This window comes from Corylus avellana, chromosome 5 (genome assembly GCF_965113065.1).
Source record: "Corylus avellana chromosome 5, dhCorAvel1.hap1.2, whole genome shotgun sequence".
NCBI lineage: Eukaryota > Viridiplantae > Streptophyta > Magnoliopsida > Fagales > Betulaceae > Corylus > Corylus avellana.
In genome coordinates this window covers 4915258-4940003 of record NC_142494.1, presented here as the reverse complement: position 1 = coordinate 4940003, position 24746 = coordinate 4915258, and the positions used below count along the sequence as shown (strand labels likewise).

The 24746-nt window shown below is 35.5% G+C and overlaps 3 protein-coding genes and 1 pseudogene across 8 annotated transcripts; all 4 read left to right on the top strand.

The window, feature by feature from the left end:
* Window positions 1-1225: 1225 nt before the first annotated feature.
* On the top strand, window positions 1226-3282 carry LOC132176316 (exocyst complex component SEC10a). Of its 2 annotated transcripts, none has more exons than XM_059588486.2 (7): window positions 1226-1591; window positions 1808-1903; window positions 2069-2311; window positions 2412-2486; window positions 2653-2754; window positions 2878-2928; window positions 3007-3282. In XM_059588486.2, exons 2-7 carry the CDS (start codon window positions 1808-1810, stop codon window positions 3220-3222), a joined length of 783 nt encoding a protein of 260 aa, XP_059444469.2. In that variant the 5' UTR covers window positions 1226-1591; the 3' UTR covers window positions 3223-3282. The 2 variants fall into 2 exon arrangements, with proteins under 2 accessions (XP_059444469.2, XP_059444471.2); XM_059588488.2 differs by having other exon boundaries at window positions 2885-2928; window positions 3007-3094.
* A 6438-nt stretch (window positions 3283-9720) lies between these two features.
* Window positions 9721-14505, top strand: LOC132181213 (G-type lectin S-receptor-like serine/threonine-protein kinase At4g03230). Of its 5 annotated transcripts, XM_088516487.1 has the most exons (9): window positions 10023-11038; window positions 11705-12222; window positions 12307-12310; window positions 12659-12790; window positions 12872-13083; window positions 13156-13366; window positions 13472-13709; window positions 13857-14007; window positions 14083-14505. In XM_088516487.1, the coding sequence occupies exons 1-9, from the start codon at window positions 10117-10119 to the stop codon at window positions 14389-14391; spliced, it is 2697 nt and encodes an 898-aa protein (XP_088372613.1). In that variant the 5' UTR covers window positions 10023-10116; the 3' UTR covers window positions 14392-14505. The 5 variants fall into 5 exon arrangements, with proteins under 5 accessions (XP_059450313.2, XP_088372610.1, XP_088372613.1 ...); XM_059594330.2 differs by lacking the exon at window positions 12307-12310 and having other exon boundaries at window positions 9721-11038; window positions 11705-12211; window positions 12650-12790; XM_088516484.1 differs by lacking the exon at window positions 12307-12310 and having other exon boundaries at window positions 9721-11038; window positions 11705-12235; window positions 12650-12790.
* A 3869-nt stretch (window positions 14506-18374) lies between these two features.
* LOC132182697 (calcium-binding protein KRP1 pseudogene) lies at window positions 18375-19119 on the top strand (annotated as a pseudogene).
* Window positions 19120-22380: 3261 nt separating this feature from the next.
* LOC132182594 (calcium-binding protein PBP1) lies at window positions 22381-23220 on the top strand. Its single transcript, XM_059595883.2, has one exon. It carries the CDS (start codon window positions 22630-22632, stop codon window positions 22981-22983), a length of 354 nt encoding a protein of 117 aa, XP_059451866.1. The 5' UTR covers window positions 22381-22629; the 3' UTR covers window positions 22984-23220.
* The last annotated feature ends 1526 nt before the right edge of the window (window positions 23221-24746 follow it).

Sequence of the window (24746 nt, the reverse complement as noted above, 5' to 3'; positions counted from 1 at the left end):
TGAAATGATAGGATCAAGTGACAATAAAAATTGAAACAATTGAAATTAAAGGTTTATTCAAACATCCGTTTGATCATAGTACATTTGTTCAATCGATCATGATAGGATCAATTGATCGATGAAACTTGAAACAACTAAATTGAAGGTTTGATCGAATATCCGATCAATCATAATGAATTAGTTCGATTGATCGTGATAAGATCAAATGATTGAAACAATTGAAATTGAAGGTTTGATCGAATATCCGATCAATCATAATGAATTAGGTCGATTGATTGTGATAAGATCAAATGATTGAAACAATTGAAATTGAAGGTTTGATCAAATATCCGATTGGTCCTACCTAGTGCATTCGATCGATCGATCGTGATAAGATCAAATGATCAAACAAATTAAATGTTCGATCGAACATTGAATTGAAGTCTAAGCATTTTATATTATATTAGTGCAGTACTTAAATTGATCGGGATACAATCAATACAACTTGACATGATTGAAGGTTCAATCAAACATTTGATAAAATTAATTCCGATCGATACTATTACATATTAGTCTGATCGATCGTAATGGGATCAAATGTTCGATCAAACATCCGATCGATCCTAGTGAATTAGTTCGATTGATCGTGATAGAATCAAATGATCAATTAAATGTTCGATCGAAAATCCGATCGATCAAACATCCAATCGATCTTAGTGAATTAGTTTGATTGATCGTGATAAGATCAAACATCTGATCGAAAATCCAATCGATCCTAGTGAATTAGTTCGATTGATCGTAATAGAATCAATTGATCGATCAAACATCCGATTGATCCTAATGAATTAGTTAGATTGATCATGATAAGATCAATTGATCGATCAAACTGAATACAATTGAAGGTTCAATCGAACATTTAATTGAACTATAAGCTTTTTATATTATCTTAGTGCATTAGTTATATTGATCTTATATTATCTTTGAATTTTGTATTGATCTTAGAATTAATTATAAGATAAATATCAACTTAATGATCTTTATTAAACAGAAATTATTAGTTAATATTATAATAATAAAAACATATTACAGGAGAAAATAAAGAAAAACAAAAATAAATAAAAATTAAAAATTATAAGTATAATTTTTTTTAAAAAAAAAAAATTTTGAGGCTCATTAGGGGCGACTAAGGTCGCCCCTATTGTTAAAAATTTTTTTGAGGCTCATTAGGGGCGACTAAGGTCGCCCCTATTGAGTGCGAAAAATTTAGAAAAAGTGGCGGGATATCTGAAATTGGCGCTAATATTCTGAAATTTTCAGACCATTTTATGTTTTCTGAAAAGTTCAGACCATATTTGTTTGATCCAAATCCCTAACCCCAAAGTCCCACCCCCTTCATCACTCTCTCTCTCTCTCTCTCTCGATCTCTCTCACTCGGCGCACGTTTCTCTCTCCGGCAGCTCTCTCTCCGGCGCTCCTATCACTCTCCGGCGCACTCAACTCTCTCCGGTAGCTATCTCCGTCGATCTAAACCCATCCAAGCAGTGAAGGGGCAATCAAACCCTCGGCGACCGTTTCTGTCAGTGTCTCTCTCGCTCATTCAGGCCGCATAGAGGTGCTATTTCCGTTTTTGCTCTCTACGAGATCGGACTAATTAAAGAAAACGTTTATTTTATTATATAATTATCCCATTATATTTAATTTTGTCATGAATTTGTTATCTTTGTTGAAGGAATTGCCAGTTTAGATTATTTTCAATTGCATTACCCACGAGCTTCAAATTGTGCGATCCCATTCTTATGCTTCTTATGAGTTATTTGACTTGTTACAGATGAAAGATAGCAGAGATGCTGTCAAGAACGATAAAGCCTCAAAATCCTCAGCTGTTAGCTCTCTCCCACTCATTCTTGATGTGGATGACTTTAAGGTAGGCTTCAAAACGCATCAATTTATGTTATGCAGATTTGCTTATTGTCTTCCAGGTCTTCAATTTCAACTAGGTCTTGTTAGTCTTACACATTTCTGTTTTGGTAATTAATTCGATGATTTACTGTGAGAGATGTGCTTAGAGATTTAGGTTTGGAACTTGTAGGGTGATTTTTCATTTGACGCGTTGTTTAGGAACTTGGTGAATGAGCTTCTGCCGTCTTTCCAAGATGAAGAAACTTATTCATCAGAAGGGCATGGCAGCGGCGTCGGTGGGAATGATGCTTTGTCGAATGGACATTTAAGAGGGGATGCCGCGAAATCGGCTGCCCCTTTGTTTCCAGAAGTGGATAAGCTCTTGGGCCTATTCAAGGATTCTTATAAGGAGTTGGTTGATCTTCGAAAACAGGTATGTTTTTGAAACAGTAGGTTATGGAACGCAGAGTCTAAAAATAATCGTTGGTTTGATAAGGTTTTCATTTTTCTGTTTCTTTTCATATTGGTTGAAGGTTGATGGTAGACTCAACAATCTCAAGAAGGAGGTCTCTGTCCAAGATTCTAAGCACCGCAAGACACTCGCTGAGGTTAGTTAACTGAAGTGTTGCTTTTGAATTGTGATACACGTAATGAGTTTTCCCATGAATCTGAAAATTGAGTTACATATGATGGTTATATGTCCCTTGTGCTTTTAATGAATTTGCTTTGCTTATAAAAAAAAAATGATGGTTGTCTGTATCTTTTCTTTTTCAGCTGGAAAAAGGTGTAGATGGATTGTTTGATAGCTTTGCAAGGTTGGACTCACGTATTTCAAGTGTTGGACAGACTGCTGCAAAGATCGGAGATCATTTGCAGGTAGAGTTTTCCCATGCTTCATTGCCATATGCTTATGATCCTTGTAGTTAATACAATTTTATCACCATCTCTATTGAAACTTTGTTATTTTATGTTTTCATTTATATGGCGTTTTCTTGTCAGAGTGCAGATGCTCAGCGAGAAACTGCTAGTCAAACAATAGAGCTTATAAAGGTATTGTCAATTGATCATTTAGTTTATGATATCCGTTGTTAGAACGTGCTAACTGCATTATTAATTTAATCCCTGCAGTATTTGATGGAGTTCAACAGCAGCCCAGGAGACCTAAAATCGCTTGGAGTCATAGGCTTTCTTATCCTTTTCAGTGGTGTTTGTCCTTGTGTAGAACTGGAGAACAGATTGCTTGCTCGTTTTGATGCAGCATCACAGCGGAGAGAATTGTCTTCAATGGCTGAATGTGCTAAAATTTTATCTCAGGTAAATACTTTTGTTAGGTCTGATATGTAATAATTTAATTATTATTGATTTTAAACTTAATAGCTTCATTAAGTAGCTCTTCCTTCCCTCTTTCCCACTCTTTCTTCATCTCTCTCTCTCTCTCTCTCTCTCTTTGGATTTATAATATGAGGATAAATCGAATTAATCCTCCCTAACTACTTTGCTCTTTTACTTCATTTGTTTAGTCAACAATCTTTTTAACAGATGATGAGAACAAGGTGAATGCTTTTGACAAAATTAATAATTTCTTAAACAAGATTAGTAGATTTGTTGATTAAAATGGGCAATTGAAATAGACTAGTTGAAATAAACAGCTGCTTCCAATCCTTAGACCTTGTGGTTGCTTAACAAGCACTCATCCCAAATTCTCAAGCATCTATAGCTATTCAATGTAAAGCTGTTCTTGTGGTTGAATTCTTGTGGTTGAATTCTCAAGCATCCCAAATTTTCCAATAGGTACATGTGTGTGTGGTCGTTTAATCTTGGCGGTCCATAGGGATTGTGGTGTCAGTTTCAACAAACAATGATAGTAGGTTTTTGTTATAATATAGGCAAATGTGGGTTAAGAAAGTTTATATTGTAGCTGTTTTAATGTCTCTTTGCTGCCTGTAACTGTCAAAATCTACAGGGAAGAGGCACCCTTCCCCCTACTCACCAAAAATTATATAAAAGAGATGATTTGAAACCTGCCCAACGCTAGGTTGGATGAGAGGACCACCTTTTTTTATTGCTTGCCAATTTAGTTTGGTTGTGACTGGGATTTGACTATTTTGGCTTTTTTTATTCACTATTTTGGCTGTGACTGGGATTTGACTTGATAGCCTTTGTAAGAGTCATGTTTAATGGGGGCTGGCGGGCATTTTTTCAATGATTGTCTTGGGACTGTAGATGTCTCACTTTGTTACTTCATTATATTGGAGTTAACATGTATTAGTGGGACTGTTATTGATATATGTTAGAAGTATTGTGGTTAGGAGTTAGCCGATGTATGTTACTCATACCAGTGTTCCCTGGTTCTGCGATCGATCGCACTTGGAGTGCGATCGATCGCAGTACCAGAGAGTTTTCAAGTAGGTTTTTTATATTTTGCGATCGATCACACTCCAACTGCGATCGATCGCAAAATGTCGGAAACCTACTGGTACTGCGATCGATCGCACTCCAAGTGCGATCGATCGCAGATTATTTTTTTTAAAATTTTTTAGGACCATTAGGGTCCACTTTGTGGACGCTAATGGTTAACTATTAGCGTCCACTTTGGTTTGGACGCTAATAGTTAATTTTTTATTTTTTATTTTATTTTTTATTTTATTTTATTTTATTTTTTTAATTTTTGAGGACCATTAGGGTCCACTTTGTGGACGCTAATGGTTAACTATCAGCGTCCACTTTGGTTTGGACGCTGATAGTTAATTTTTTTTTTTTTTTTTTAAAAAAAAAAAAAATTTTGAGGACCATTAGGGTCCGCTTTGTGGACGCTAATGGTTAACTATCAGCGTCCACTTTAGTTTGGACGCTGATAGTTATTATTATTTTTTTTTTTTAAGGACCATTAGGGTCGACAAAGTGGACCCTAATGGTTAACTAAAAGTGGACCCTAATGCTTGCCTATTAGGGTCGACTTTCGCTTCTGTGTACATCATCTTTAGGGTCAAAACATTGTGACTTTTAGGGTCGATAAAGTGGACGCTAAAAGTGATCATTAGGGTCGACTTTTAAGTGGACCCTGATAATCAAACATTTGATCATTAGGGTCGGACTATTAGCGTCGACACCTTTAGGGTCGAAAAGTCGACGCTGTTGGCAACAGCGTCCACTTTAGGACCTTTAGGGGCGACTTTGAGTCGCCCCTAAAGACCTAATTTCTTGTAGTGATTGTCATTGTTTTGGTAGTTTGTGGAATAAATTGTCGCAATTGATAATTTGTGGGGTAGATTATCATTAGGGTGGTAATTTGAGGGGATTAAGTAGACTTTTACCCTAAAATATAATATAAAAATATATTTGTAATTTTTGTGCGAAAAAATATTTTTCCGAAAAGAGTTATTGTAAAAAGTGTTTGGAATTTAACATTTTTTTTTTTCAAATCACTAGCCTTTAAATTTAATTAAATCACCTCTTCAGGTATGGGCCATTATTGTAAACCTCAATCCGTACACCAAATTTTTTTAACAGGACTACGCAAGAGTGACACGTAGGCTGATATCCATGTGATATCCAAGAAGTTACACAAAGTAGGATCCTACAAACTACAAAGTTTACATATATATTAACGTTGAGTAAGCGCAAAATAACTTTGCCATATCATTTCAAAAAGGTCACATCATATGCTAATGCTCTGCAACTTTATCAAATAGCTGTTTCAAGCCAAAAGCAACAAAACAAGCTTTAGAAACATATAATCTTCAACATTTTATACTCTGGTAGATTGGACAAGCTGCATGCTTCTAGATATGGTGTCTGCATAAAAGCTTCATGTGGTATTCTGGCAACCATTAATATTTGCTATGGCAATCAGCTATTTGATTGATTCACCTATATATATATTTGCTATGGCAACCATTTAACTTTAATCCATGTAGCAAGTGCACCCAATATAGGTAAGGAAGATTCTGTCTGATTTGTCAAAAGTTGTCCAGCTCATGCCAATTTTTTATTGGACATGTTTCACTAATAATAGGAGTTAAAGCCAAATTTAATAATTTATGGTGCTTCAAAGTCAAAAGCAACAACAACTAGGAAAGGTTGGACCGTGTGATTAAATCTGTTCTCGAGCAAAGCGCAAGAACACGAAATGGTAAAGGAGTCTAGATAATTGAGAATCTCATCTTTTATTTTTTATTATATAAATGTTATAAGTACTAACTCTTTTACTAATAAATGTTAATTAAATAGTCTAAATTGATGTGTATCTTATTCATTGGAGAAATATAACGAATACAAATGAATGAGCTACACATTAGTTTAATAAGCTTCTATTACTAAAAGAGTTAGCACTCCTAATATTTCTCTTTTCATCAAGGATATGAGAAAAGAATTCCTATCGGAATAGAAAAGGCTCATCTGAAAAATCTTCTTACTCATGAGAGATCTTTTCACGGTTCATGTTATTTTTTATTAGGCCAGAGGGACTCTCTAGCCAAAATAGAGGGGTTAGCTTAGATATTTTCTTGCTCGGATAGGAGGGCCTCTCTCACACAGCCCATATTATTTTTTTTGCTTCCTTTTTCCTTGAATAAAAAATAACAAGAGATTGGAATTCATCCTAAAAAGACATGTGATGCAGCATGACTTCAAGAGATGCAAAATAGAATAGCAAGAAGAAGAGATATATACTTCTAAGACCTTGATACTATCAAAGAATCTACGAAACCTTCTCTAAACGCTAGATACTCTCTAGGGTTTGAAGGAAAATAATGAAAAAACTCAACTTTGAATAATCTTATTGATAAAAAGTTAAAAACAGAATAATAATCAAATGCTACATTTTAGGGTCTATAAAACATGTATTTATAGGCCCCAAAACCCTAAACCTAAAAATAATACGAAATAGAATCGGATTGATAATCTTACAAGGCCTGTTCAGACGGGACATACCCTTGTCCAGACATGCGGGATCCATGTCCGGACATAAATTCTAGAAACTCCGAATTACTCATATCTGGACACGAATGTCATGTCCGGACACTGCGATCGTGTTTTGACTCTTTAGAGTTTCTTCAGTACACTCACATCTGCCCAAGTCTTCCTCATAAAGTCCCAATCACTCTTATCTATATCAACATGCCTTGGTTGTTGTCTAGGGCATGCAAGCTGCCCTAGAACAAGTTATATATATAATATATTCGTGCCCTGCTTGGATAGAGGCAGTGCTTGCCTGCTTGGGATGCTTATAGGAACATGGCGGCCATAAAATCTGAAGCCAACAATTCTTAGCTTTATATTATATAAAAACATAATTTTTTTTATAAAAAAAATCAAAAGTAAAAAATATTTTTCAAAACCATTATAAAAAACACTGATGATTATTTTGCTTTCTCCTTGCTACAGTACTTCTCATAGAGTTCATTGATGTATCTCTCTGGACTAATCTATGGGGTATTGTAGTCTTTTTAGTCACAAGAAAAGACATGGACATCGACTTTGGTCTTCATATGTCTTTCTCATCATATTATTAAAATAACAAGAAAAAGTGTTAGATGATGCTTTGTAACAAGAAACCCGCGTAATCACATCTTAAATTCTTTCCCTCAAAAAGAGAGAGGACCCCATTATTAACATAAAGTATATCTTTAACAAAACCCGACAATCTTGACCTCGCTGGCCGCTTTGCTTTTTCAATAATTCAACATAGTCCGGTAAAAAGCTAAACTTCATCTTGCTGTAACTTGTGTATTGCTGAATTGGTATAAGCCGTTTTGAATTTTACTAATGTTTTGGTATGGTTCTTGAGGGAGCACGTTTGCGGTTTTCGTCACCTAAGTTTTTTCTGAGCAATTCTCAACAAACAGCTGTTACATTGGTCATGTTAAAATTGAATAGCCACAGTTGATCGCACCAACCTATCTTTTTAATTATGAAAAAAATAAATAAATAAAAGGGTAACTTGTAGTTAATTTGTGTCAACTTTTCTTCTTTCTTCAAATTCTTCTACTCCCATTGGTCTCCACTCTTATCTGAAGACTGCCGCACGTGCTTCCCGCTTGTATTTATTTTTCTTCTCTTGCATAACTTTATTGTACCCTATGGAGTCTAGGAGGCTAAATGTTAAATTCTTGAGAGCAGCCATGCACTTTTCCTTTTTCTTCTCGGAAATATCTGTCTTTGACAAAATGTTGACCGTAACTAGCTCGGCATAGTTACTTGTTTGTTTCATCTCAATTTCTTTCGGGTGTTATTTCATCATTTCAAATGGTTAAACTACCCTTTTAATTAGAAGAAAAGTTGTAGGTTCAAAGGGTAAAATTACGTTCCCTTTCTTTTTCCTTTCTAAATAGAAAAAAAAAATCAAAAATCAAAAACAAAAAATGGTTAAATTATGGCTTAGTTTATCCGGCTTAGCTAATCAAAATAAAAAATGATTAAATTACTTGCCCTATTCTGACGCGCTCGATGATGTAGCCTGACTTGATGAGATGCAGAGAAACAGTAACGAGAAGAACGGATAAATAATTCTTAGATCTTGAGTCTATCAACGATCTAAGAACTCTTCTCAAAACTATAGAGTCTATCTATAGCCTAAGGAAAAATATGAAGAAAACTCAATAATTCTTATTTGAGAGAAAACTGATAAAATCCACATAAACTGTTTTTTTAGAGGCTATAAGCATGTATTTATAGCCCCAAGACCCCTATTACTAGTAAAACGCAGAATAATAACTCCAAAAACCCTAATCCTAGCAAAACAAGGAAAGAAAGTCGGTTTAAACCTAAAAACGCAGCAAAAATAACATAGTGTTCTCACATGCGCTCAATCGCACTTCCAGGGGCTTGGTGCGCTCGATCACACGATCGATCGCACTCACAGGAGAGGATCAGTCGCAGTTCCAGGAACTTCACTCGCATTTCCAAGGCATGAGCGCTCGATCGCAATTCCAGGGACTTCCTTTGCTGCAACGCAAGTCTGGGATCGTGTACCATCCCTTCACACTATCATTTGTCCAAGTCTTCCTCATATATTCTCAAGGATTGTGGTCTACATCACTCGAGCTAACCAGTTAGTCTATACCTCATTTAAGGAGCGTCCTAGTATGAATTTATCCTACTTTCAAGTTTTATGCTTTTCTTTGTTTATTACTTTTTCCCGATATTATAAAACGGAAATGCTAGGTGCTCTCCTGGTGTTCTCTTGTTCTCCTAATCTTAAGTGGATATTATTTTTTACAAAACGCAAAAAAGAAACTTCCCTTGTTTCTTTCATTTTGTTTTTAAAAAATAATATCTACATGGGACGAGAAGAACACTACAAGAACACTAGGAGAGCACCTAACATTCCCTATTACAAAAATCGTACAATTATGATTTAATTTTTGCCTTAGAAATCTCTATATTTTCTCTAGCATGCCTTCCATCTTTTGATGATTTAATTTTCCACCTTAGGAAGATTTTCTTGCCGTTTTTTAGAAGACTTGGGGATTGTTATAAGAGCTGAATAATTGTAGTAATGATTTCAGTTTTTAAAGTAAAAACATTTAAAGTTGTCTTTTCAAAGCTTTTCTTAGGTAGCTAGCTTGACACTTGTGAATTGAAAACACAAATCTTCTTTTCGATTTGTTTTATTATGCTACGTCATGCATACATATTTCACCCTAATCAATCCACTAATTCCTGTTTACTGTTCCCATTTATAAAATCAATATGTGGGGGCATTTTTTTTATAATGGGAAACAACTCAGGGTCATTTTTTTAGAAAGGAAACAACATGTGGGTTTTGGATGGTTAGCTACCACTGTACGGTTCCTAGTTAAGTAGACAATTCTAACTACATAGATTTGATTGAGCAAAAGAATGAGAAAAACCATCATCATTACTGATTCTGTAAAATACATGGTGTCTACCATCTTCTTATCTTACACATTTTTGTTTTGCTCATCTTTTTTGCTTTGCTCCGCTAGAGATACCATAACATTTAGCAGATTAGTAAGCTGTGATCAAGAGGATACTCTTATTTCAGCAGGAGAAAGATTTGAGCTAGGATTTTTTACTCCTGGTCCTGACACAAGAAAATATGTTGGAATATGGTTTTACAGGTCAAATCCTCGAACTGTTGTGTGGGTTGCCAATCGAGAGAAACCACTTTCTGGTACTAATGGTGTCTTTGCCGTTGCAGAAGATGGCAATCTCAAGGTGTTGAATGGAACTGGAAACTCTTTCTGGTCGACAAACTTGGAAACATCGTTGTCTATGTACAGGACAGCAAAGCTAATGGATAATGGGAACCTGGTTGTGAGCCATGAAGAGAATGGAAATCTGTCGGGGAGAATTCTCTGGCAGAGTTTTGACAACCCAACTGACACATTTCTTCCCGGCATGAAAATGGATGAAAATTTGGTGTTGGCTTCGTGGAAAAGTTATGATGATCCAGCACCTGGGAATTTCTCTTTTCGGCTTGATCAAGGAGGAGGAGACCAATTCATCATCTGGAAAAGATCGTTAAGGTACTGGAAAAGTGGAGTTTCAGGCAAGCTGATTAGTTCTGATGAGGTGCCCTCTGCTATATTTTACTTGCTATCCAACTTCACCTCCACCATAGTAGACAATGACTCTGTTCCACATCTGACGTCATCATTATACAGTAATACAAGGTTGGTTATGGATGTTTTGGGACAAATTCAGTATTTGAAGTGGGAAACTGAGATGATTTGGTCATTGATTTGGGCAGAGCCGAGGGATAGATGCAGTGTTTATAATGCTTGTGGGAATTTTGCTAGCTGTAACAATAAGAATGGCATAATGTGCAAGTGTTTGCCTGGTTTCAAGGCTAGCTCGCTGGAGAACTGGAACAGAGGAGATTTTTCAGGTGGCTGCACAAGAAAATCAATATTATGTGGCAAGAATATGGAGAGCGACACATTCTTGAGTCTAAAGACAATGAAAGTGGGAAACCCAGATTCTCAATTTAATGCCAAGAGTGAATTGGAATGCAAAATAGAGTGCCTTAACAATTGCCAGTGCCAGGCTTATTCATATGAAGGAACTGAAATCACTCAACGGGGAGGGACTGGCAGTTCTGCATGCGGGATTTGGTCCGCGGATCTCAACAATATTCAGGAGGAGTATGACAATGGCCGTGATCTTTATGTTCGTGTAGCAGTTTCTGATATAGGTACACCATTCTTTCATTATCTTTAAAAGTTTTTCTTGACTTCTTGATCCCTAAGAAACATTTTTGCTGATGTATAAGGTAATATTTGAAGTTATTTAGTCACTGATATGGAAACTGGTCTTAGTTAGATCTCTTAGGCTTTAATTTTACATGATATTTTCCACTTAAATAGCTTCTGTAATTATGGTCAATTAGTAGTTATTAGGTCAATAATTGACAGGACTCAAAAAAGCCATATCAGCTAAAATGGGTTTTTGGCTTGTATAGCAACACTTTAGAACTTATGATCTATTTAAGAAATATCATTGATGTGTTTCAAAGATTTAGGGCATGTTTGAAATTGTGTTTGAGTAATAGAGTTTTTAAATTAAAAAATATTTTTGGGCAAAAGCTTTATTTTTAAGCTTTTGCCAAAACAAAAGTGTGTTTTGGCCAATTTTTAGGCTTTTTGGACTCTTAAAAGTGCTTTTAATTTTTTTACCAAACCACTACTTTTTTTTTCGAACAGACTTTTTGAGTATTAAACGCACTTTTAGGCCACTCAAACACAATTTCAAACAGGCCCTTAATCAGGTTTTTTTTTTTAAGAATTCACAGCCGCATGCTCTTATTTTAGGCCGAGCTTGTTGTTAGTGTTTTTGAATTCTAGAAATTCTGATTTTGCAGAATCAACGACTAGAAATTGTGAGACTTGTGGCACAAATATGATCCCCTATCCTCTTAGCACTGGACCAAATTGTGGTGATGCAATGTACTTCAATTTTCACTGCAACATCTCCACAGGACAGGTTAGCTTTGAGTCACCTGGCGGATCCTACAGAGTCACATGCATCTATCCAGAAACAAAAAAGTTTCTCATCCAAATAAAAGATGCAGATAATTATAGGGATAAGAACGCACAAGATAAATTACTGCAGCTCAACCAGTCATTGCCGTTTAATGTGATCAGCTGGTGCAATGTTGAGCCAGCCAATTTTAGTTCTGACTTATCATTCAAAGGTGAAGATGAAGTTGAGATTGGTTGGGATCCGCCACCAGAGCCAACTTGCTCTTCACCTTTAGACTGCAAGGACTGGCCAAATTCAACCTGCAATGTAACTAGAGATGGGAAGAGAAGGTGCCTTTGCAATGCAAACTTTGTATGGGATGGCTTGAGCTTGAATTGCACTCAAGGTGAGGATACAGTGCTAAGCAAACGTTATGCAATGATTTTCATTATAGAGTAATGCAATGTTGTAGACTGCTATACAACTGGGATGACGTTGCAGCCACGTCATCAAATCATCTAGCAGTCGAATAACAGTCCACAAAATAACATTACTCTTCATTATACGAATACACTTTTTTTTTTTTTTTTTTTTGGACAAGAATGAATTAGGTCAATGAACTTCCCAAGACAGAAATGAGTTTAGGTAAGTGCTGCTAAGATATTCAGTAGCATTGCCCATGGAAGTGGGGGGCAGTGGGGGAGGTCTGTGAATTCTCAAAACCCTATATACTTTAAAACCTATTGCAGTCTAGCAAGATCACATTTTCAAGCTGCCTTGCACAGATGTGCAAATCATTAGTATTTCCTGCCAACCAATGAGAAGTCCTCTTTCATTCTTGCAGGAACAGAAGGACGGTCAAGAAGGAAGATGTCCTTGTCTCTGATTATTGCAATAGTTTTTACCAGTGTAATTGTCCTATTTACTCTCCCCAGTACTATTTTTTATATCTATATTTGGAAAGGGAGGATGGCTAAGAGACAAGGTAAACTAGAAACCATTTATCATTGCTTATTCAAGTAAATAGCCTGCAACTGAATAATAAAGCTAACCTATTTGAAATCAGAAAACAGGGGAACTGTACAGAAAAGTCCAGTGTTTCACTTATATGACAATGAGAGACGTGTCAAAGACTTGATTGAATCAGGAAGGTTCAAAGAAAATGATGCAAAAGCAATAGATGTACCATTTTTTGATTTGGAAACCATACTAACTGCTACAAATAGTTTCTCGAATTCAAACAAGCTTGGACAAGGAGGGTTTGGTTCTGTTTACAAGGTAATGATCCTGCTCTTTGATACTCTACTCGAATTGATTTTCATTGTTCCTAGTTAACAATTCCACAATCAGGGTAAGTTTTCAGGAGGACAAGAAATTGCAGTAAAGAGGCTCTCGAGTGGTTCTGGGCAAGGTCTAGAAGAATTTAAAAACGAGGTTGTATTGATTGCCAAACTCCAGCATCGGAATCTGGTTAGACTTTTGGGCTATTGTGTCAAAGGAGATGAAAAGATGTTGCTCTATGAATATATGCCAAACAAAAGCTTAGACTCCTTCATATTTGGTCAGTCTCTACATTGTATTTCAAGTGTATTTGATTGCATGGTATAATATATTGATTAAAAGCTAACTTATTTTCTTTGGGTGGAAAATTTTTTGAACTTCAAAGATCGAAAGCTATGTGTTTTATTGGACTGGGACATGCGGTTCAGCATCATTTTAGGAATTGCTCGAGGGCTTCTATATCTTCATCAAGATTCTAGGTTAAGGATCATTCATAGAGACTTGAAAACAAGCAACATTCTACTAGATGAGGAGATGAACCCCAAAATTTCGGACTTTGGCTTGGCAAGGATTTTTGGAGGCAAAGAAACTGCAGCAAACACCAAAAGAGTAGTTGGGACATAGTAAGTTTCTATAGATCAAGCTTAGATTTATGTCTAGAATTCTATCACAATATTCAATCCTCCAACTTTCTTTGAGGGAAAAAAAAATACAGACATGGAGTCACTTACCAAATTCACTGATTATCTTCATATTTTCTAATTATGCAGTGGCTATATGTCTCCAGAGTACGCACTAGATGGGTTTTTCTCAGTCAAGTCCGATGTTTTTAGCTTCGGTGTTGTTGTGCTTGAGATTATTAGTGGGAAAAGGAACACTGGTTTCTATCAACCTGAACAAGGTTTAAGCCTTCTAGGCTATGTAAGTTTGCTGAATTTTTCCCTTTTGTGTTCATTAACCTTCTGTATATCATCTTATATTTCACAAAACTTCCAGGCATGGCATTTGTGGAAAGAAGACAAGTCACTGGATTTAATAGACCAGACACTATGCGGAAGCTGCAACACAAATGAATATCTGAAGTGTGTGAATGTTGGGCTCTTATGTGTGCAAGAAGATCCAAGTGATCGTCCGACAATGTCCAATGTAGTTTTCATGCTTGGCAGTGAAGCTGCAACTCTTCCAAACCCTAAACAGCCAGCTTTTGTTGCTAGAAGATGCCCTTCTAGCAAAGCTTCTTCTTCTAGTAAACCAGAAACCTGCTCTAACAATGTGTTAACAGTGACTTTGGACAATGGAAGATAGTGGAGGACTTCTCTTCATCAACCTTAAATTCTGTATGCAGTTTCCTTTGATTTTTGTTGTTTGATATCTGGTGTCATCTTTTGTGACAAATGATCTACTCAGAGTACTGCAATGTCTGATGGAACTCTGTTTTGTCCTTCACTTCAGTAACTGTCTACTAATTAATGATTACTTTCACCAATATATTCACACTTTTCATTTTAATCTTCATGTGTTCATCAATGTTGAGACTCAATTGTATTAAGAGAGAGGGTTTGAGTGATGGCTCTTTGAGAGAGTGTATTATTTGTGTAATCTTCATCTTTGCTAACAGATTTTTTGCCTATTCTCTGCTGATGTCAACATTAGGATTGGGATTTTCTGCAATCCCCTATCCAAAGGAAAATTGTAGAAATTTTTTGAGAGAGGGCTCAAATGAATTTTTTTAAAATGGAAAAAATAAAATCAAACACCGAATTCGAGGGGGGAAAACTGTGGAACTTAAGGCGCAAAACAATGTTCATTGAAAATAGCTCGGTGACGACAACATGCGTGCTAAAATAAGCTTCATTGGGTCATATGTGCAATTCTGATACTCGTAGCAAAAGTTATGCTTGTTTACTGGACGTTGTAGCTGCAATTAGGCTTAATCATGCCGATTCTTGCCATCCTTACATTGACCCTCTCAGTCAAGATATGTCAAAACCATCAACTCAACATCAGCTATGACTCCTGCAAGTTGCAGCAAGTGCTCAAGTCCATTTTTGCTTGCCGCTATGGATTCTACCTCCCTCCTGTAGCTCATTGGAAGACAATGCGAAACCAGCGCCAAGACTTTTCTTGGCGTGCATACTAAGTTAGACTGGAGCAATTATATACAAGACACCCCACTTTGGTTGCCTTTGATTTTTCCTTATATTTGCTTGGAATTGTTTTATATTTATCTTTTGAAGCAATATTGTATTTTTCATATAATCATGTTAAAGTATGATTAAGTGATTAAATTTATCTCTTCCTATCAGCTTAAGCTTTTAAGAAAATTGGTAATTCAACATGATATCAGAGCCAAAGGTCCTGAGTTCGAACCTTGACTCCGTCAAATGACCCCCTCATTTAAATTAAATATTGTATGTGTTGGACCTCACCTATTAAAGGGAGTTTGAGCCCACACGTGAGAAAAAGTGTTAAAGTATGATTAAGTAATTAAATTTATCTATTCCTATTAGCTTAAGCTTTTAGAAAAACAGATAATTTAACAAACCCAACCCCAACGCAATTCATTTGTCAAAGGTATATCCTACTTCGAAATCTTAAAAGGTGAATCCAATATATTTGTTGATAAGCATTGAAAATCATTAATTAATACTTAATAGTAACCCAAACAAATTTAACTAATAAATAATCTTGAAAATCATAATTACTATTATATGAACAAGATGTACTTATTAGGACCAGTCTTCCTTCTACTTTTGACTTTTTTTTTCTTCTTCTTCTTTTTCTTTCTATTTACGTGAAATTTCAAAGTAGAATGTGAATTTTGGTCAGTTTGCACATTAATTCCATAAAAGATTTCTAAATGCTTCCAACTAATTAATTTCTACGGAAGGCAGTTACATGAAGAAGGAGCCGCCATGGGTACATATACACGTACATATAGTCAGTGGCGGATATACACAAGGGCAGGCCTTGGTAAATTTTTTATGCCGTTACATGTAGGCCACAACTTCATTATATTTTATTATTTTATTTCTGCTCCTATTAAGATAAATTTCTGAATCCACCACTACATATAGTGCAAACTCACGATTTATCTCAAAAGTTTAAACCATATAAATAGGTAAATTTAATTATTTTTTTTCCTTATGTTTGTGCTTGCACTCTCTTTTAATAAACGAAATCTAACACATAGAATATTTTAACTAACTAAGAGTGGATGATTGGACGGAAATATGATTCGAACTCATAATCTCTGACATCATGTTAAATTACTGCTTATCTAAAAAAACTTAAACTAATAAAAAAAAATTAATACTTTGACGTATTATACGACAATGAATGCCTTCGAACAAAGAAAAACAGAGGTATGTGTGAAGACTAAATGCAAATGAGAAAGTTGGGCGTTGTTTGACTGCTACTGCTAGCATCAGTATTTCACAATTTCTTCATCATCCATCAAATAGTCAATGCGCTCACGAGTAGCACATCGAGTGTATATCACTCAAAAAAGTGTATTAAACTTTCATATATAAATAAAATAAAATAAAAACGTGTATTGAAATGTATGTGTGGCTGGGAAAAGAGGTATACATGGGTGGTGGGAGGTACACGGGTCCAAGACGAGTGTGGACCACTGGGGGCTACCAGCCTATCACATCTCTTTCTTTTCTTTTATAATCTTTTATTAGGCCTCTTAATATTTCCCAATAAGTTGGAGACAACAAATCATTCTTGCTGATTTTCTTTTTGGCCTGGTGCAGGGGAGGCTTCAACGGTGAAAACTGAAAAGTTACATGTTCGCTTGCCTTTTTTGATATTCAATGCAATTGGGAGGAAGCCTTCGCTTGTTTTGGCTTTGTCAAAATCATTTTTCAACACACCCAGAGTTTTTCTTTTAATTGAATTGGAAAAAAATTTTCTCATTCAACTTATTAAACTGATACGTTTCTTTAAAATATGTAATTTTTACATAACTTAAAAGACTTGTTAATATTGTTTTAAAGACGTCTTTAAAACGGCCATCATGTCTCATTCAACTTATTAAACTGATACATTTCTTTAAAATATGTAACTTTTACATAACTTAAAAGACTTGTTAATATTGTTTTAAAGACGTCTTTAAAACGGCCATCATGTTTCTAATTCTCTCTTTAGGTAAGTGGCCCAAAAGAAGTTCCCAAAGGTATATTTTGTTTCATGTCATGAGTAGGAGAGTTTTTAGAACATTACTACTAAATTTGCATAGAAAGGGGCTACCAAAAACATAGAACCTTCAAGGAAGGACAAGCATCAAAGTTTAGTTTAGGGTTTAACTTTAATTAATTAAATCCACCTCAAAAGAAGTAGATATGCTTGATTGCAACAAACTTTCTTAGCAATGAAGTAAAAGATTAAAGAGTTGTAGGCTTAGTCGCATCTTCCTCCACATTTCTTGCAACTTTTCCCAAAATCTTTTCAAGAAAGTGAAACCCAAATTAAGGTGCCATTCTGACCAAACCAGAGCTTTTGGAGCCCAAAAAAAGGCAGAGATGATAAAAGTCTCCTAGTTTCAATGTACCCTTAAAAGTTCAAAAAAAAAAAACACCCTCTACCCCGTTAAAAAAACCATACTAGTTCCAATGTACCCTTTGAAATCCTATACCCTATTGTATAGGATATGTGATTTTCACATCTATTCTTAATATATATATATATAATAGAGCATGTCATATTTACTCTTAGAACATATGATTCTGAAATATTTTTAAATTTTTCAATAATAATAATATATACTACGCTCATATTTTACTAGACTAATGTGATTGTACTCATTAATCTTTATTAAAAGCTTAAAAATGAATTAAACACTACAACTTACTGGTAAAATGAAAGTATAGTATATTGGTAGGGGTAAAACAGCTAACCGCCTTAACCGCCTTAACCCCTAACCCCTAACCGAATTAATCGTTCTTAAAGGCAGTAATAAAAATGACGTTTTTGTTTTTGTTTTTAAAAAGTGGTTAACAATCATTAGGATTATTAACCGCTAATCACTGGTTAACCGCCTAGACAAATAGCAGATAACAGTCTTTTCTTCCCTAGGTATATAAAATTACTGATTTTTCAAATAAATAATTACGTCATATATCCAATTCGCCGACATGGGAAAGGAAGCAAAACGAAAATGACAATTATGCCCTTGATATAAGCAGCCCTCTGTTCCAGTCAAAAACATTAAGATTTGCCAAATGGCACGAATGCCCCTGACAAACTTCTACGAAACTCAGAGGCAATTGCATCCTTGCAGAATCAAAGCCAGCCAAGCAATAAACGCTCTGTTCCTGTGCTGTCATCCATTGCGACAGCCATTACGTGTTCCTTCCAAGAACCCCTTCCTTCTGATCCCATCTTTCCGTGTATATATATATATATGTTCATTCAGTCCCTTTGCCTCAACCATTGACAACAGCGATCAAATCTGTTTTCAATTCCCTCTCTTTTCTCTGAAATCACAAGCAACAAAAAGGGTCTTCGTCAACAATGGCAGGGATTGGCAAAGGGGCTGTTTTTGAGGATATGCTGCCGATGATGGCTGACAAACTGGGTGGCGATGGGCTTATAAGGGAGCTGTGTAATGGGTTTCAGTTGCTGATGGACAAGGACAAGGGAGTGATCACTTTGGAGAGCCTGAGGAGGAATTCTGCGCTTCTGGGTCTCCAGGACTTGAAGGAGGAGGAGCTTGTGAGCATGGTCAAGGAGGGTGATTCGGACGGCGATGGGGCGCTAAATCAGATGGAATTTTGTGTGTTGATGTTCAGATTGAGCCCTGAGTTGATGGAGGAATCTCAGTTCTGGCTTGAGGAGGCCATGGAAGAGGAGCTCAACTACCCGATGTGCTGATTTTGTGGGAATATTATTCCCTGCCGTACGCTGTGCATACTGTTGTAATTGAGGAAAAACCTTCTTTGTAATTCAAATTCTTTTACCTATCTCCTATATTTTTGGGAATAAGTGAAGATTTAATAAGATAAATACTGATGCCATTGATGTTCTTTTACCTATCTCCTTATTGATCCATCGTTAAGAGCTTCTGAGTTGAAGAAGCTCCAATTAATCGCCCAACAATGGCTTCAGTAGTTGTATGTTGAGGAATCATAGTGCATCGCTTCTTGAGTGAAAGTGCTTGTTTTTCGGTAGAGTGGTCGATTCGGATTGGCGTTTCCAATTCGTATGTTTGACCCATTAATTCTCGAAGGATCCTGACACACATATTTCCTCAAATGAGTCAAATTTTTGAATTCTAACGCAGCCAAATTAAATTAATTCGGGTCAATCCCAATCAATCTGAACTTAATCATACTAAACCATTACTCGCTAATTTTATGTTTTGATATAATATGCTTTCTATATGACATCTAAATGCCTGTTTGGCATTACATTTGAAAAATAGAACTTTTGAATAAAAAAATACTTTTGGACAAAAGTTTCATTTTAAGCTTTTATCAAAAGTGTATTTTGATAATTTTTAAGTTTTTTGACCTTCAAAAGTGCTTTGAATTTTTTTATCAAACAAAATTTTTTTTTTTTTTCAAACGAACTTTTAGGATATTAAACGCATTTTTGAAGTTCATAACTGCAATCTCAAACATGCCCTAATAGTTATTCCAAAAAGAAGCTGAATAAACTTGGAACAAGCACTTTAAATATTTTAAACCAAACAAGCATGGCATTCTTGGGATTGCTAGTACCGAGAATAGTTAGGGAAAAGTACATATAAACTCCCATTTCGCTCTCAAATTATTACGTAATTTGCAATATTTTCTTAAACTTTTAATTGAAGTAATGTTCGCTTTCTTTACAAATTACTAAAAATTTATAATATACCACTTTTTTTTTCGCAAAATGACAAAAATGCTCCCAAGTTTTTTTTAAAAAAAATATCACTATAAATTCAGGGAAAAAAAAAATGCTCCCAAAATCACAAACTTAGACTTTACGGACTTGGGATGCGGCGACTGCTAGTCGAACTGCTAAGGCTTCTCCTGGATTCGGTTCACAAGGAGGAGAGACATGGCTGCTGGCAAAAATGATTGAGATGTTGGAGCTTAAACCTACAATTGTACAAATAGAGAGATGATCTCTAATTGCAACATCAAGAAGGGCATCGATGCACGTTAGAAGGGTGCGGAGAAGAGTCAAAACACTACGTCATGGGTTCGAGTTATGAAGGTGACGACCTATAGGTTGAATTAAAATACTGCTAAGTTAGTGGAGCCGCCAAAAGAAAAATGACTACCAACAGATCAGTGGTATATTACGATCTTAATGTCTCACATGAATTAAGTTCAATCTTAATCATATGTATGTAAGATATTTTGACACATTTCTCTTGTAAGCCAGTTTTCAAAAGTAAGTTATACCCAAACTTTATATGGTATGCAAGTAGAAAGCCAGTGCCAGATCAATTTTTACATTAACAAATTTAATCTTAGGTAAATTGGTAGATCTTCATGTTCCAAAAAATTGTCCACTCTAGAGCATAAAGAAAGGGGATTAAATGGGGTTGGGTTGCTAAGTAGCTTGTAGGCGGAAAGGGTGGTGAAGCTACCATATCTACGTGGGATCTAAATCAATTTATCTGGAGAAGGCAATTCAGGATGGTGGATGTTCAAAATGTGTTCAAGAAAGCAATCTGGAAAAAAAAAATAAAGGAAAATTTGAAATTTTTTTTAACATGTCCGCACAAGAGGGAGGAGAAAATTTCAAAGTTGAAAGTCAATTTTGGTCAACTTGCACATTCTTTCCTGATTTCCATAGACGTTTCCAAAGTTGACTAGTTAACTTTTGGGGAAGGTTACATATAAAAGCAGCAGCAACCTCGTAAGTTTATGTAAGGAGATCGTGATCATACAAATTTTGAATAGAATTTATCATTTGAAAACGGGCTTGTAATGGAAGAATATTCAAGATCAGATTATATACACATGATCAAAATTAAATTTAATTCATGTGGACGTGAGACATAGGGACCGTAACACATTCACACACATCTAATGCTTAATTTGGAGAAGAAAAAAAAATGATGAATGGGAAATGGAAAAATGGGGCAGTGAATGTGTTTGAACAAAGAAAAACAGAGGAATGTGTGAAAAATATTTAGTTTGGGCGTTGTTTGACCGCTAGAATCATCCAATTCCCATCAAATAGTCAACCTGCTCACGAGTAGCCCATGAAATGTCCCAATCAATCCGGCCGTCCATCTGGTTAGAAATCACGCTGTCCATCTTTTTGCATTAAAAAACTAGACAAAAAATGGGCGGTGGGTGGCACACGTGTCCAACACGAGTGTACACCATTCACATCTCTTTCTTCATTTTATGATATTATTATCTATCTATCTTAGTTTTATCTGGTTTCCCATCACACTAGAGACTAGAGAGTGCATCCAACTAATCTACTGAATTTCCATACAAGGCCTACCAAAAAATACAAAAAATACAACCTTCAACGAAAGACAAGAATTAAAGTTTAGCCTTTAACCTTAATTAAATCTTATCCAAAAAAAAAAAACTTTATATTTACTCAATTTGAATCATTTAATTAAATATTAGCTAATATAAGATGCCCGAAATGAAGACACGTCATGGGGGTTGTCAGGCTTATTGGCATCTTCCTCCATTTTTCTTTTAACTTTACCCCAAAATCTATTTTCTCGAGAAAGTGAACCCAAAGGGGCCAGTCTGACCAAGCACAGCTTTGGACCCCTTCGACGACTAATATTCTTAATATCTTATCTAATACCGAGCCAAGCCAATGTGGATACAGGCTTTTGTGGTCAAACCCACCTCCTCTAACAAGTCATGGGCCAAACTTGGGGAAAGTCAACATAGAAACCCACATATACTTTCAAACATCCTAGAAGTTCAAAACCAATTCTCTACCCCGTTATTATTTGTTCATCAAAAAATAAAAAAAATAAAAAAAAATAAATCTCTGCCCCTTTATAAAAATGCAAAGATAATTTTTTTTTTTTTTTTTTTATAGCATATAATTATTAAATGGATTTTACTTCCAATACAATTTATTAAATTGATAACTAAAAAAATTATTATTAAATTAAAATATAATTATCACATGCATTTCTTTGAAGCATCATTTTCTCATTTTTATCAAGCACCGTCAATTTCATTCGTTCAGTTAAAAAGACAATTATGCCCTTGGAAACAGCAATCCTGGGGCCATGTCAAAAACCAATAAAGCTTTGGCAAATGGCATGAATGCCCCTGACAAAACTTCTACGAAACGGAGTGGCAATTGCAGGCTTGCAGGATCAAAGCCGACCAGCAATAAACGACCTGTTCCTGTGCTGTCATTCATTGGAAAAGCTATTGCATGTTCCTTCCAAGAACCCCTTCTTAACCCCTCTTTCCATATTCCATTTAGCTTCCCCCATATATATATATATATATATGTGTGTGTGTTCATTCCAACCAACATCAAATCTGTTTTCAACAATCTCTCTTTTCTCTAAAACCCCAAGAATCAAAAGGGTCTTCATCATCAATGGCAGGGATTGGCAAAGGGGCTGTTTTTGAGGACTTGCTGCCGGTGATGGCTGACAAACTGGGTGGCGATGGGCTTATAAGGGAGCTCTGTAATGGGTTTCAGTTGCTGATGGACAAGGACAAGGGGGTGATCACTCTGGAGAGCCTGAGGAGGAATTCTGCGCTTCTGGGTCTTCAGGACTTGAAGGAGGACGAGCTTGTGAGCATGGTTAAGGAGGGTGATTTGGACGGCGATGGGGCGCTAAATCAGATGGAATTTTGTGTCTTGATGTTCAGACTGAGCCCTGAGTTGATGGAGGATTCTCAGTTCTGGCTAGAGGAGGCCGTAGAAGAGGAGCTCAAGCAGAATTGATATGATCAGAACAGGGCAGTATTTTGCAGATACAAAACAGAGGGAGCCGAAAAATAACATTTTGATATATTTGTAGAGACAGATTTCTTTTTTTTTTTTTTTTTTTGGTTCCTATGTTGGCTTGTTTCTTGTAAAACATTGCCTTGGCATGATGTTCCACCTGACTTTACTCTGTTCTTCATTCTCTCCATTGTTATTCATGTTGAAATTAAAGAGATAGCACATAAAATTGAAATAAAGAACAACTGGGTATTTGATATGCCTTCTAGAGCTCCATTGCTGCAATTATTGTTAAGGAAACTGCATCTCCAAACCCTGATTCTACAAATCAAAGGATCATATTAATTAACCTTGACTGCACAAATCAATCATCTCACCATTCTCTGATTAATTATTGACTGATTGTTTTTATTTTGTAAAGTTTTGATATACTTCTTATATGTGACACAATTTATCTCATAAGCATGGCTGCTCATGCAGGCCCACAGTGTTCTTATGGAGCACAATGTAATTATGCTTGCCTTAACCTAGCAAGGAATTTTTAATTTTTTTTTTCTTTGTTTTTTTTTAATTGATGAGAATACAATTCAAAGGAAACAAGCAAGACAAGAAAGCAATTACAAGGAGGTCTTTCCCACTACCAAGAGAGAAAAAACAGTGGTATGTAGGAATGCTTTTAAAACATATGGAGATAGCAGCCCATCTAACTAAGATATGAAGACATAATTAGCGTTTCTATGAATGTTGGAAGTTGACCAGCTGTAAAGCTTGGTTAACAAGCCGAGAATGTCAAAAATCAAGGAGAAAATACTCTAATTCGTTGTGAGAATAGCCAATTATTTAGATAGCAGCTCATCTAACTAAATTATGAACACGATAATTAGCACTCTTGCGAACCTAGCAAGGACGTTAACGCCATGGTATCCTGTTTCTTTAATAATATTGTACAGAAACTTTGAGAATAAGCTTGAGACTTGGTTAATTTTATACCATTATTGAGATCTATTGCCTCAGTGCCCAGAACTTGTACACCTCTTTGGATTTGAAGATTTGTATCCGTTGGCACATGTGGAATAGTATAAAAATTCCCTTTATGAAGTTTCTTTCTTATATTTTAAGCTTGTTTTGATCATGGTGGGGTGGACAAGTTTGATTCAATCTCTAAGGAATACATTATTATTATCATTTTTGTTCTACAACCACCAACAAGATCTAGCATAAAGGAAACTACCAGGAAGAAATAAAAATTCCCAGGAACCAGTAATCACCATGGCCGGCCTCCTTGATTGATTTGATCAATAAGTTGCTCTAACCAATCTTTTACCATTTCCTTTATTAATTTTTGTTTTTGAATCATTATTAGTTTGGTTGGGGTTAGGTTCTTTAGAAGACTAGGTACATTGGAGAACTTCCCATTCATAAACCAAGCAAGTATATCTATTTATTATCATCTTCTAAGCTACTTACTTTCCATTTTTTTTAAATGAAATGCAGATAAATTATTTTACAGTCGGATAGTAGCTAATTTTTTTTTTTTTTTTTATTTTTTTAAATAAATCTTACATATTTAATAGTGTATACTGTGTACGTTGCCAAATGGTAAATATGTTGATTTAAAATTTTTAAATAATATAACAACATATACATTGTTTGATGAAACAAAATAAAATCTGGACTTTAAAATGATTTTTTTTTTTTTCAACTTCACTTTAGGCCCCTGAATTACCACCCGATTTGAGAAGACCTCTCAAAGTTCAAAACTT

Coding starts and splice junctions, on each gene's coding strand:
- LOC132176316 (XM_059588486.2), top strand. CDS start 1,808: ATGAAAGATAGCAGAGATGCTGTCAAGAACGATAAAGCCTCAAAATCC. Junction 2,312..2,411: donor TGGTTGATCTTCGAAAACAG/GTATGTTTTTGA, acceptor TATTGGTTGAAG/GTTGATGGTAGACTCAACAA. Junction 2,755..2,877: donor AGATCGGAGATCATTTGCAG/GTAGAGTTTTCC, acceptor TTTTCTTGTCAG/AGTGCAGATGCTCAGCGAGA.
- LOC132181213 (XM_088516484.1), top strand. CDS start 9,721: ATGAGAAAAACCATCATCATTACTGATTCTGTAAAATACATGGTGTCT. Junction 13,084..13,155: donor GGTTTGGTTCTGTTTACAAG/GTAATGATCCTG, acceptor TTCCACAATCAG/GGTAAGTTTTCAGGAGGACA. Junction 13,367..13,471: donor CTTAGACTCCTTCATATTTG/GTCAGTCTCTAC, acceptor TGAACTTCAAAG/ATCGAAAGCTATGTGTTTTA.
- LOC132182594 (XM_059595883.2), top strand. CDS start 22,630: ATGGCAGGGATTGGCAAAGGGGCTGTTTTTGAGGACTTGCTGCCGGTG.